Here is a 14,619-nt window from a genome sequence, read left to right as displayed (position 1 = left end):
ACATTAATACTGATTTAATTAAATGGCAAAATCTGCCGACATGAAGCTTGCAAACCATAAACAAAAATAATCTATTACATAAAACATTAATACCAGTATAATTAAAGGGAGAAAACTCCTACCAGGAGGTCTGCAAGGAGTTACGGGTTCTGACTCCAAGACATCGCTCGACCCAACTTTGTTTTGAGCAAAGATTCTGAAGATGTATTCCTTTCCGGCCTTCAGTTCCTTGACCTTGAGTTTGGTGACGTGACCTTCGTTTGTGGCGAGCTCCTTCCACTTTCCACCTTTCTCCGTCATCTCTATGAGATAAGCTGTTATGTTCGTCCCACCATCATTCTTTGGTGGTAGCCAGTCGAGTGTGAGAGAATCGGCATTCACATTGTGGAAACGAACAGGTCCCACTGGAGCAGAAGGCTTCTCTGAGAACGTAACACAAAGATATTCATAGTAAAAATCTGTTTTCAACAAAGGAAAAAAAAGGAAAGGAATGTTTCTCTAGTGATAGTATATATGTTTAAACTCTATTTGTGGTCTTATATGGTTGGTGAAAAAAAAAGAGTATTTTGTTTAACGACACCACTAGAGCATATTGGTTAAATAATCATCGGCTATTGGATGTCAAACATTTGGTCATTCTGACTCATAGTCATCAGAAGAAACCCACTAGTTTTCCATTAGCAGCAAGGGATCTTTCATATGCACTTTCCCACAGACAGGAAAGCACATACATATGCCTTTGACCAGTTGTGGTGCACTGGTTGGCTTATTTTCGTGCTTATATCCAATTAAGGTTCAAGCAAGCAATCCTGGGTGCACACCTTCTCTATATGGGCTGTCTGTCCAGGACATTTGGTTAATTATTAATTGCTAGTGGTTATTGGTTAGTGAGAGAGAAGTGGGTGTAGTGGTCTTACACCTACCCATTGAGTCGTTAAAACTCGCTCTGTGTGGGAGCCGGTACCGGGCTGCGAACCCAGTACCTACCAACCTTATTATCCGATGGCTTAACCACAACACCACAGAGGCACAAATCTATCCAATACCTATTCTTAAGTTGTTTTTTTCTTTTTCAATAATCCTGTTATTGATAAAACGGTCTGATTTCATAATTAATATCTGAAAGACCATCAAACTTTCATTACCAATATGGTTAATTTAATCAAACAAAACATTGTGCCGAGATTAGATATTAATAGTTAGTAACACAAACACACACAACAAATAATTTTGTAATAATATTAGTTTCCACAAAATTTAAAACAAAATGATTCAATTAAAAAATAAGACAAAAATTAAAATTTAGCATTCATAATTTTAAAACCAAACAATTCACTTTTAAAATTAAAACAAAAAAACAACAACAAGACAATTAAAAATTAGTATTAAAAGTTTAAAAACCAGTTTAATAATATAATTAGGTCATGGTTATAAAACTTCACAACAGTCTAGAAGCAACATAAATTAGAACCTAGATCTTTTCGCGGTGTCGCTGGTTCCACACTCTCCAAGGCTGCCCCAAGGCCTTCTGGGTTTTCTGCGAACACTCTGAAGAAATATTCATTTCCGTCTAACAGATCCTGTATACAATAGGATGTAATCGATGGCTTCACTTTGTCCACCTTGATCCAGGCGGTGTATTTACGGTCACGCCGTTCGATGTGATAGGCCATAAGGTCAAGGCCACCCGTATCTTTGGGAATCTTCCATCGAATTGAGATGGAGGTTGAGGTTATTTCCGTGATTTCGAGAGGACCCTCGGGAGCAGATGGCACGCCTGTTATTGTTAGTGTGCAGAATACAAGAGTTAGTGAATGATTAAAACACCAACAGATACTGTATCAGCCATTTTAGCGTATTCTAATTCAAACCGTTTGTCATGGAACATCACATCTGATGACATTACTTTATATTGGTAGTTTGTTTTATTGAGCATTATTGTAAAGCAAAACAATAATTCAAAATAAAAATAAGAACTTTTAGAGTTATTATTAATAAGTATTTTTCAAATTTAATTATACAGATTCTCAGTTATTTCTTTTACGTTCATCAGGTTATGAACAAAAAAACATCATCTGCAAACTTATGTGTGAATGGCTTCACAGTTTGCGAATGAGTTTTTTTTTGTTCATACCCCAATGAACATAAAAGAAATAACAGACAATTCTTAAAAAACTTTGATTCTTGAATTGAATTTCCTCCTAAAAGCTAAAATGGCAGATACAGTATAAGAAGCAAAATGGTTATTGAAGTCTAAAAGACAACATCTGGTGATCAGTGTGTTATCCAATCATTATTCTGAAGTGAAAGCTTTAGTGTTATATAAAAGAGAATCAAACATTACTGGATAAATTAAGTTTCAGTTGTCACAACAGTAAACAAGGTTGCCAAAAGCATGCAGTGAATAGACGTACATGTATAAAAATAACATTAACATATTTTTTAGTGCAAACAACAATAAATATTAATATATTATTTGTTTTGTATTCAAAAAATGAAAAAAAAGGTAAATATTTCTATAAGTAAAGCTGCAATCTTGACTCCCGATATTATAAAATCATTTAATAATGGTTTGTATGTGTGAAAAATTCTGGAACACCCCAAACATTAATATACAATATAATAACAAGGGCAGAAATTGTCCCCAATAAAATTTTTTTTAATGCCTTCTTTTCTAATAGTTTGTTTACAATTTTCATTTCACAAATGACAAACTTTTTAAGGTTTGGTCCATATTTTTTTCTTTCACTATAGGTCCCCTCCCTAAACCATCTGAGTAACTAATATGCTAAATTTGTTTTCATGGTTAATACAGTTTGTTTTTTAAAAATACAACAAAAAGAAACTCAAAAACACTCAAAAAGCAAAACAAATATTATAATAACTTACGGAATGGCGTTCGAGGTATTACTCCCATCTCGGTTTCGATACCTTCCGACGCTCCGACAATATTTTCTGCGTACACCCGGAAGAAGTATTCCTGGCCTTCTTTGAGATTCTGTACGCAGAACGTGAAGATGTTTGGTTTGACGGTTTCCACTTCGGTCCAGCTCGTTTTCCACGACTCGCGTTTCTGAATAAAGTAGCCGAGAATGGGTGATCCGCCATCGTATTTGCTTGCCTTCCAGGTCAAGGTGACGCTGTCTCGTTGGATTTCAGTAACCTCCAGAGGAGGAACTGGAGCTGATGGGCGCTCTGTGTTCAGGGAAGAAAGAAAGAAAAGGAATGTTTCATACCTAAGCAGAGAGACATCAAAGCAATAATATGCAAAAATAAACCAGTCAACATTATTAATAGAGAAGTTTTGTTCATTCATTCATTCATTCATTCATTCATTCATTCATTCATCCATTCATTCATTCATTCATTCTTATTCCTTTAATCAACCCACCCACGCACTCCCATAAGCCTATGAGACAGGATGGCAGGGGCATAACTGCCCCACTAGTGCTGGAGCAAATTCATGCAAAAACAGTAGAGATATTCTGGCAAAATGTGCTAACCTAAGACCTTTTAACCCTGTATTTCCATCTTTCCATCATTAGTTGTAATCCATGGGAAATTGCGTAATGATTCGTTAGTAACCCTATATAGCTGTTTGGTAGTAAATAAATAAACGTTATCCAGATTCTGGCATTTTCATTTAAATCGGGAAAAACCCAGCCTGGCCCCTACACAAATAAGAGCCCGTATGCCTATATGCGCACTCCCCCTATTTCCTATTCTTATAATTAATCACTCCAGACAATGACAACAGGTTTCTTACCAAGTGGTTTCTTTGGCGTCACTGGTGATTCTGTCTCCACCATTTTTCCAACACCAACTTCATTCTCAGCAGCCACAGCGAAGTAGTATGACTTTCCTTCATCGAGGCTCTCTATGGTGTGGTAGAGGTCAAAGGTCTTTGTTTTACCCACCTCTTTCCAGTTCTGTGGCGATTTCTCTGCCACATAGACGTAGTATTTTGTGATCTTTGACCCACCGTCGTGCTTCGGTTCTGTCCACTCAATGGTCACTTTGTCCTTCAGAACCTTTGTAACGTGAATGGAGGCTGGTGGTCCTGGTACAGCTGAATCAAAGGAAAGGAATGTGTGTTTAGAGATAGCTTAGAGCAGAGGTTTGTTAGAAAAGGAAAGGAAGGAAGTGGTTTGTTTGTTTTGTTTAACGACACCACTAGAGAACATTGATTAATTAATCATCTGCTATTGGATGTCAAACATTCAGTAATTCTGGCACGTAGTCTTAGTTGAAAGTTTTTTGTTTAACGACACCACTAGAGCACATTGATTAATTAATCATCGGCTACTGGATGTCAAACATGTGGTAATTGTGATACATATTTTTCAGAGGATACCTGCTATATTTTTTCATTAGCAATAGATCTTTTAGATGCACTTTCACACAGACAGGATACCACATACCATGACCTTTGATGTACCAGTTGTGGGGCACTGGTTGGGACAGCGAGAAACCCAATCCTATGAACCAAGGATCTTAGGCGAGTGCTCTACCAACTAAATCCCCTCACCCCACACCCCAATTTAAAGACAAATAAGAACATTATGTCATTATGGAAGAAGGATGACAATGTTGAATTTTTTTTTACAAAAATTAAAAAATTATTACTTGTACTGTTTGTAATTATATTAAAAAAAAAGTGTGTGGATCTTTTATGTATAACAGTCATTAATAATTTGACACAATTTGTGACTGTTATACATCGATAAATAAAAAAAAAATCCACAAAACAAATTCTTATATTAAATTTAAAAAAAAAAAAAAAAAAAAAAAAATAATAAACAAAATTAATCTATAAAAAACTTACTAAGTTCCTTCTTTGGTACTGCCGAGTTGACTGAATTGAGAGGAGGACTTTCGCCTTCGGCATTCACAGCCACGATTCTGAAGAAATATTCATTTCCGACACTGAGTCGCGTTGCCTGGTAATGGGTCACGGATGGTTTGACCTCTCCAATACGAGTCCAGGTACTACGGCGGACTTCCCGCATCTCTATGATGTAGGCTGTCAGAGGGGTGCCGCCATCGTCATCAGGTGGTTTCCAGGCCAGGTCACATGACTCTTCTGTGACATCACTGATGTCCAGAGGCCCTCTTGGGGCTGTAGGAACATCTATGAAAATAAGGTGACAAATATGTTTTAATTTTTAATTTTTTTTTTAAATATTTATTTTCCCCAGTCCATTCTGACCATGTCAAGGTTGGGGAGTTTTGAATTCATGGCCTTACATCAAAATAAATATTAACATTATATTCAAGCTATTTGGTTCATCCAACACTAAGATAATAACATTTGACTGTAGGTTTGACAAAATCCAACTACAGTCGTTGATTTGGCATCTGACAGAAAAGAAGAAGAGGTTTGTTTTGTTTAATGACACCACTAGAGCACATTGATTTATTAATCATCGGCTATTGGATGTCAAACATTTGGTAATTTTGACATATAGTCTTAGAGAGGAAGCATGCTACATTTTTTCCTTAGTACAAGGGATCTTTTATATGCACCATCCTACAGGCAGGATAGCACATACCACGGCCTTTGATATAACAATCGTGGTGCACTGGCTGGAATGAGAAATAGCCACCGACAGAATAAATGCTGCTATAGATTCTCTCACCGTATGGACTCTTTGGCGTGAAAGGCCGATCCGACTCGAGCGGTTTGCCAACCCCGACCTCGTTCTGAGCGGACACTCTGAAGAAATACTCGCTGTTCTCTGTGAGGTTTTGAACCTGGTACGACGTGATGTCGGGTTTGACCTTGTCCACTCTCGTCCAGCCCATACGCTTGGCATCACGCTTCTCAATGATGTAGGCAGTCAGGGGGGCTCCACCGTCATCTTTAGGAGGCTTCCAGTGGATCGTGATGGTCGTCCTGTCAATGTCTTTACCTTCCAGAGGTCCGACAGGCTTTCCTGGTAACTCTGTGTGGATAATACATACACATATTACATAGTGATGTGATAAATACAAATATTATATAGTGATGCGGTAAATAAAAATATTATATAGTGATGTGGTAAATACAAATATTATATAGTGATGTGGTAAATACAAATATTATATATCGATGTGGTAAATACAAATATTATATATCGTTGTGGTAAATACAAATATTATATATTGATGTGGTAAATACAAATATTATATATCGTTGTGGTAAATACAAATATTATATATCGATGTGATAAATACAAAGGCATTTGATTGTCGGCTCCATGAATGTATGAATGGAATACTCCACTATCCACTAGAGGGAATTGATCCTATGACTTATCACACCTCAGAATATACATTATAAAAAATACACAAACCATACCTGGAGGTCTTCTTGGTGTGACCGGTTCAGACTCGAGTGGTTTGCTGGTTCCGACTTCGTTAATGGCGAACACTCTGAAGCTGATCTCTTTCTTCTCCTTCAGGTTCTTGGCGATGTACTTAGTGACGGACCCGGCAACGGAGCTCAGTTTGCTCCACTCTTTGTCGTCAGGGCTGACCTCGATGACATAGTCGGTGATAGGGGATCCGCCGTCATCGTCAGGTGGTAGCCACGTCAGCATTACGGTTGTCGCAGTCACGTCTGATGTTCGCAGAGGTCCTTTGGGTGGTGATGGAAGTTCTGTAGAGATAAACATTTAAAGTGAGCTTATAAACAATATCTTTAATAAATTCTTTATTTATGTTAATATTATAATATTAAATAATTATTTATAAAAAGCTGAAGAAACTAATTTTTTTTGTCTTTTGAAAAACAACACATATTTATCCTGGCCCCATGCTTATAAAAGTTTTAGTGTCTGGACCAAAGTCTCTAACAGAGTCTAAAACTTTAATGTCATGTCAATGAGTCAAGGTTCATAAGTAAAGGCCCTGATCTAGTCACAGATCTAAGGGATGGGAGGGGGTGCTATACCCTTCGAAGTGGCCCAAAAATAAATGCGTAGTGAATGTGTACATCAAGTAGTCAAGTAGTATAACCTTGTATGGATCGATATTTCTGGGATGATTGCCTTTATATAATCAGTGTTCGAGATTAATGGTATCCCGATATCCTGGGGATACCAGAATTTAATTTTGGATACCAGACTTCAAGAACCCAGTATCCCACCGAGATACCATGTAACACTAAATTCTCAGATGGAATACCAGATTTTGAAATGTTAGTATCCAACTGGGATACTGGCCAAAAATTTTAATCTCGAACACTGATACATATTAGTGTGCTTTGAAATGATGTAGTTGTCATTTTTAATGCTGTGACCATGTTGAAACATGCTGCTCTATTGCATAAAAAAAAAAAATTCCAGCATCCATCCAATGCAATAAATTATTCAGAAATTAAAAACAAAAAATGTTTCAAAAGTGGTGATATTTTCAATTCATTTAATGGACCATACCAAAATTCCAAATAGTTAATGAGAAGCAATTTTATTTCCCCATGATATTGCATTTTCCGTTACTTTTTACTTGTTCAGATACTGCTTTAAAAAACCCAAATATTCCTAGCCAATTTTCCTCTTTTAACAACTAATACATTTACATACCTGGAGGTCTTCTTGGTCGAATGGCTTTGACTGTCTCTAGTGGTGGACTCATGCCCTCGTCGTTCTCGGCGACCACGCGGAAGAAGTAGTCGTTGCCTGTGACGAGATCCTGCACGCAGTAGCTGGTGATGTCTGGCTTCACCTTGTCCACTTTGATCCACGTCATTCGCTTGACGTCACGCCGCTCCAGAATGTATGCAGTCAGCGGCAACCCGCCATCGGATTTCGGAGGTTTCCAGTCCAGAGTGACGGTCGTAGCAGTGATGTCGGTCGGTTCCAGAGGTCCCTCTGGGGCACTGGGAACAGCTGGTGATGGAAATAAAGAATTGGGGGTTATTTTATTTATATATTTGTTTGAAAGAAACTCTTGAGACATATGGAACTAGTGATACGTAGGTAGGTAACTAGTTTAAGGTGCTCATATACCACTAGGGTTTCGAACACGCCACAGGAACTAGTGAAATAGACATATGAATTTTACTACATATATATATATAGTAATTTATTTTAAAGACATGGATTAAAGAATTTTGTAACGTAACATTTGTACATTGAAATAATAATTTCTATGAAGTCTCTATTAAGATTTTATATAGCCATGTAAAAATAACGTGTAAGAATAATTTTAAAATAAAAACAACTAAAAATAACAATAAACCCTGTATATGGATATATATTATCTGTGATCAGGGCAGTATCACAATGCAGTCCAATGTTCATTTGGCAAAATAACTGCTCATTCCATGAATCTCTATCTAGTGCCTCGTCAATATGAGGACAGCCACTCACGAGGAGATCCTTTACTGGAGAATACATCCTTTTAACCATGATAAAGAGGACTCTCAGACTAGACCCATCTGAGCTAGATCTCATGAATAGAAATGAATGCACAATGTGTTTGCTTACTGTAAGGATTCTTTGGTTTCACTGGTTCCGACTCCAGAGGCTCCGATCTTCCGACGAGGTTCTCTGCCATCACCCTGAACACATACTCCTGTCCCTCCTTCAGGTTCTGGACACAGTACGATGTGATTCCAGGCTTCACCGTGGTAACGGGCGTCCACGACATCTTGAACTGGTCACGGCGTTCCAGGACGTACATGGTGATCGCAGACCCGCCATCTTCTTTGGGTGGTTTCCATGACAATGTGACAGATGTCTTCTGGATTTCTGAGATTTTGAGAGGTCCCTCCGGTGCAGAAGGTTTGGCTGTAGATAGAGATTAGATTGTATGAATGTTTATCAATTCCCAAGCACGAACATTCCTGGGTCAGGTCTACAATTTGTTATAGGGGTGAGGGCTCATAACATTAATGTAATTTGGTAAATAGACTGTCAAAATGGGCCTAAATTGTTCATAAGATATTAATAATTTTAAATGACATAAAAACTAATAGGATTAAAACTGAAGAATTTTAAATAAATTAAAGAAACTAAAGTAATATTAGCATTTTTTTCAGTTAGGCCCCCCAAAAAAGAAGTCGTTCTCTGGTCAGACCAAAAGTTCCAGAATTGAAGCAGTGGTGCCGCTTTTAACCCCCCCCCCCATTTTTTTTTTTTTTTTAAAGCATGGGTTGCACAGAAAAGGTGGGCATATTTGATACCAAAATAAGGGGCATATTTAAATTGAACTCAGAATGAAAGAACTCAGCAAAACTCGCCGTCATACCGAGGGAAATAATTTTTTAAAATGTTGACGCGTGCGCTGACCAGAGACCAGAAATTTATTTTGTTTGGCCTTATCTCAGGACATGAAAAACAAATCTATTCCTATCTTTGGAAAAAATACATGTGTCTTAGTATTAAACTATTTACAACTATACAAACAATTTTCTCAATTATCTCAGGACTTGAAATTAATGACGGCACAGTCGGCAATTGGCGTAGTTGCAATGTGAATCGCTGTCGGTTAGGGGCTTGACCGATGGCAGTGTTTTGCCAATGGATACAAATTATTGCTGTTAGTTGAAGTTACTAATTTTGGTGTGTATAGGTGTTGCAAAAGTTTCTGGTTTAAAACTACCAAAGGCAGGCTCAAAATGCCCATGGCAAAACCATCTCAAAATTGCCAACAGTGTGCACTTTGCCCATGACAAAACCATCTCAAAATTGCCAACAGTGAGCACTTTGCCCATGGCAAAACCATCTCAAAATTGTCAACAGTGAGCACTTTGACCAAAGCAAAACCATTTCAAAATAGCCATAGGTAAGAAAGTCTTAAGTTTGATATGAAAAACAAACCTATTGGTTTCTTGGGAGAGATGGGCTGCTCTGTTTTCAGAGGTTCTCCGACACCCATTTTGTTCTCAGCGGCTACGGAGAAGAAATAGCTCTTCTCTTCCTTCAGGCTTTTCACCGTGAACTTTGTGTCGATGGCGCTGACACTTCCAGACACACTCCAGTCTTTAGACTTCTCTTCACGGGTCTTGATGTGGTATGCCGTGATCTTTGAACCACCGTCATCTTTAGGTGGAAGCCACTCGAGCGTGACAAAATCTTTTCCGATCTCTCGTGCTGTGATGCTCTTTGGGGAGTCTGGTGGGGCTGATAATCATAAAGAAAAACAAAAGTGTAATTATTATTTCTTTTATGACACAAATGCAACAGATATTTTAAGGACTAAAGGTAGTACTAAACCAAATAACTTCTGACTGGGTCAAAGTTCGAGGTGCACCCAACTTTTGAAAGAGAAGTGAACACCACAAGTCCTGTGATTGGTGATAAATATGAGTGTTTCATCTGGGCAAAAAATGTATGCAATTTTATTTCATCTAGTACCACTGTATGAAGTAACCTTGTGCTTGAAAAATGTATGGGGTACCTGTAAAAAAAAGTACTCGAATTTTGTGTGGAACTAGGGTAGTCATAGACGCTACCCGTTATCTCAGAAATGAGCAGCTTGACCCCATTTTGTTCTGATTCACTTTAAGGGTGAGAGGTGGTAGTACTGATATGCTGCAGGTAGGAGTTTTAGCCACATAGGTTACTATTGTCATGTATGGGATTTGATTTGGTAGTATACACCATATAGGATGCCCCCATTTGGTATTTGAATCTAACTGAATGGCTTAAAACTACTTTTCACATTTTGGAACATAAACTTAAGGAAAATATTCATCTTACAATTTTTTATAAACGAAAAAAAAAGAGAAAAAAAATTCTTTTTTGAAAAATTGTATTGGCAGTCAGGATTTAAAAAAATAAATGTTTTTTGCATAAATATTTGATTGATTAAAGATTCTATATTCATATTGAAAATCAGATTCATATCATCTTCTGCTTGTAATATGAGTGGATGCATTAATTTGCTGATTTGTGTAAACCAAAAACATAATTAATTGATCAAGATTACCCAGAATCCTCTGTGGTGTTACGGTGTCCTTGGACTCCAGAGGCTTGCTCGAACCCTCAGCATTAATGGCTGACACTCTAAAGTAATATTCATTTCCCTCGACCAGATCGCTCGCTCTGTACAGCGTCACATCAGCTCCCAACGATGCGGCCTTCATCCACGTAGTCCGCCGAGCATCGTGGTACTCAACAACATATCCCGTGATGGGACACCCACCATCATCTTCTGGTGGTTGCCATGACAATGATACAGAATCGTGCGTAATGTCGGAAAATTCGAGTGGTCCAACTGGTTGGCTTGGTGGATCTGTTGATTAAAAAAGATAAAGAATTTAATGAATAAACAGTTATCACTGATATTATTAATTTTTGTCTTATTTTGTTTGGCCTAATGAAACTGATGAAATTTACCAAATTGCTAAACATTTCTTTGTTTAAAGTTTGTTTTGTTTAACGACACCACTATAGCATGCTGATATATTTACCATCAGCTTCAGAGGAAACCCTCTATATTTTTCCATTAGCAGCAAGAGATCTTTTATATGCACTTTACCACAGACAGGACAGCACACACCACGGCCTTTGATATACCAACCGTGGGGCACTGGTTGCAATATGAAAAAACCCAATGGATCCACCAATGAAGGAAGGAAGGAAATGGAAATTTTTATTTAACGATGCACGCAACACATTTTATTTATGGTTATATGGCATCGGACATATGGTTAAGGACCACACAGATATTGAGGGAGGAAATCCGCTGTCGTCACTTCATTTCAAACTTCAAACCATTTTTTACATGCTTATATCCACTAGGGTTCAAGCATGTCCCCCCCTGGTCTTATCTCTGGCAAGGCCAGTGATTCGACCAGGGGGATCGATCCACGTCAGTGGGCCCATTGCGCTATTTCTCGCTCCAGCCAGTGCACCACGACTGGTATATCAAAGGCCTTGGTATGTACTACCCTGTCTGTGGGATGGTGCATATAAAAGATCCCTTGCTGCTAATCGAAAAGAGTAGCCCATGAAGTGGCAACAGCAGGTTTCCTCTCTCAATATCTATGTGGTCCATAACCATTTGTCTGACACCATATAACCGTAAATAAAATGTGTTGAGTGCATCGTTAAATAAAACATTTCTTTCTTTCTTTCTTGAACTCTGAGATGGTCTAGTGCAAAATAATCAATTAACTCACTGTAAAGACTTTTTGGCGTGACTCCTTTGTCTGTCTCCAGGGGTTCGCTGGTTCCAATCTTGTTCTCGGCGATCACGCGGAACACGTACTCTGTACCCTCGAGTAAATTAGCCACGGCACAGGTGGTCTTGGACGGACTCAGTTTCTGGACTTTGGTCCAGGTCGGTCGCTTTGCCTCCCGCTTCTCAACGATGTAGCCAGTAAGGGCAGATCCACCGTCATCACTTGGGGCCTGCCACTCCAAGGTCAGAGAGCTACGCTCTAGGTCAGACACTTTCAAAGGTCCAACAGGTTTTCCTGGTTTTTCTAAAACAGAAAAAAAATAATAATAAAGAAAAATTCTGAGGAATAATGTCTCACCTACCATAAACTTTTTCGGTTCACTATTGTGATGCAACTATACACCAAGTTTCATTGACTAAGAGTTATAGTTTGCGAGAAACTGATGTAAATACAGTGAGAGGTTCTCTTATGTACAGATATTTAAAATGGGCCCATGAGAAACATCCGGTTTTGAGGGGATTCCAGTTTACACAGGGTCTGGTTTTGAGAGGTTTCACTGTACAAAAATGTACACATGTACCTCTGAGAGACAACGTCTATGGAGACGAGTTCTAGTCTACTATTAAGGGTATGTCCACTATTTCAGTGCTACAGACTCTTTGATTCATTCTGTTGTGACTTCAACCAAATGTTTTACAGGTTTGTAGATTAAACAAACTTAGTCCATTTTACTGGTTGAAACTAGTGTGATCTGTGACTTTATAACATGAACGGGAGATCCTTGAATTTGATTTAACACAAGATCTTACTTACCTTCTGGTTTCTTTGGTTTCACGGCCTTGTCGGTTTCGCATGGTTCACCATAACCAGCTTCATTCTTTGCTGTGACTGAGAAGAAGTAACCCACAGTGTCCTTCAACTTTTCAACTTTGTAGGTTGTGTCGAAGGCCTTGAGCTCTTCAACCTTGACCCAGTCATTGGCTTTTTCCTCACACTTCTCAATTTTGTATCCTGTGATTTTTGACCCTCCATCTTCAGTTGGTGGTTTCCATTCCAGTGTGATGTAATCTTTTCCAATCTTTGTGGTCTTCAGTTGTTTTGGAGCATCGGGAGGCACTAAAAGATATTTAACTATAAATTTTAAAACCATGCATTTCACCTCATGATAAAAAATAGCTAAGAAACCTAAATGAAAAAAAAAGAATAAACAAAAAACAAAATTAAAAAAGAAAACACAAATATGAAGAAAAAAAAGGAAATCTCTATGTTATAAAATATAATAAAAGTATTTCCATTTTTCAGTGATTCATAACCTGACCTCTCCCCCCCCCCAGTTGCATTTCTACCTAAATTACCACAGTTAATCTGAAGCTACCAATAGTCAAACAATGGATTAATATTTCACTGTGTCAAGAAAGAATAAAAAATCTGTTTTGATGTAACAAGAGACATTATAATATATACTATATTCATCTGTATATAAAAAGTAAAAACACAATATAAAGTGGCATAGACAGATTGAATTAAATGTGCTGTGTCTGAACCAATGGGATGACATTACATTGTAATGAATGTAACGGAAAGTTAATTATATGTAGTTGGATGAATCAACTATCTGAGAGTCCTACATAATTACTGCGACCCTGATATATTCACTTGAAGTTAATTATATGTAGTTGGATGAATCAACTATCTGAGAGTCCTACATAATTACTGCGACCCTGATATATTCACTTGAAGTAAATTCTGATTTTTGATTTTTTTTTACCTTGCAATAAACACAAACCCGTGCTGGCATATCAAAGGCAGTGATAAGTGATGTCATGGGAAAGTTCATATAAAAGATCCCCTTTTTGCGAATAGAAAAGTATAGGAAATTTCCTATGAAGACTATGTGCAGATTTATTAAAAGTTTAACATCCAGTAGCCTATAATTAATATATCACTGTGTTCTAGTGGTGTCAGTAAAGAAATTAAATTTTAACATTTTATTGTGCAATATAATTCTCAGGCAAAATTTCAGACTTAAAACTTACAGATCTTTTTCTTTGGCTTAGCAGTATCCACTGATTCCAGAGCAGGACTTTCACCTTCACCGTTGACAGCCGTAACACGGAAATAATACTCTGTTCCATCTTTGAGATCGGGAACTGTGAACTTGGTTGTCGAACCATCAACTTTTCCAGCCTTGGTCCACGTTGACCTTGTTGAAGGTCGCATCTCTATGTTGTAGTTTGTGATTGGCTGGCCTCCATCATCTTCTGATGGTTTCCATGTCAGGTCAGCTGATTGGTCAGTTACGTTGTCAATAACCAAAGGTCCAACAGGCTTAGTTGGTTTGTCTGAAAATAATGAAACAATAATGAATCTACCAGTATTACTTTTACTAATAAGTTGTTTGGTTTTCAATGCATTTGGCATCATATCCACATCTCATTCCAATATTAATTAGTATTGGTCCACCAAAAGACTATAAGCTTAATGATGAAGTATTCTGACCCATC

The 14,619-nt window shown here is 37.8% G+C and overlaps 1 protein-coding gene across 1 annotated transcript in view; it reads right to left on the bottom strand.

Annotated features, from left to right (window-relative positions):
- LOC121387235 (titin-like) overlaps positions 1-14,619 on the bottom strand; it is a 481,073-nt gene that overhangs the window by 72,471 nt on the left and 393,983 nt on the right. The window contains exons 176-189 of the mRNA XM_041518261.1: positions 14,152-14,457; positions 12,929-13,231; positions 12,113-12,418; positions 10,918-11,223; positions 9,807-10,109; positions 8,472-8,774; positions 7,566-7,871; positions 6,341-6,640; positions 5,640-5,945; positions 4,826-5,131; positions 3,767-4,069; positions 2,890-3,195; positions 1,472-1,777; positions 123-422 (exon numbers count right to left, since the gene is read on the bottom strand). Coding sequence (XP_041374195.1) covers positions 123-422; positions 1,472-1,777; positions 2,890-3,195; positions 3,767-4,069; positions 4,826-5,131; positions 5,640-5,945; positions 6,341-6,640; positions 7,566-7,871; positions 8,472-8,774; positions 9,807-10,109; positions 10,918-11,223; positions 12,113-12,418; positions 12,929-13,231; positions 14,152-14,457 — 4,260 coding nt within the window. The remainder of the gene's footprint in view (positions 1-122; positions 423-1,471; positions 1,778-2,889; positions 3,196-3,766; positions 4,070-4,825; positions 5,132-5,639; positions 5,946-6,340; positions 6,641-7,565; positions 7,872-8,471; positions 8,775-9,806; positions 10,110-10,917; positions 11,224-12,112; positions 12,419-12,928; positions 13,232-14,151; positions 14,458-14,619) is intronic.

This window comes from Gigantopelta aegis, chromosome 13 (genome assembly GCF_016097555.1).
Source record: "Gigantopelta aegis isolate Gae_Host chromosome 13, Gae_host_genome, whole genome shotgun sequence".
Lineage (NCBI taxonomy): Eukaryota > Metazoa > Mollusca > Gastropoda > Neomphalida > Peltospiridae > Gigantopelta > Gigantopelta aegis.
The sequence above is the reverse complement of the archived record's forward strand: the minus strand, read 5'-3'. Positions and strand labels throughout refer to the sequence as shown.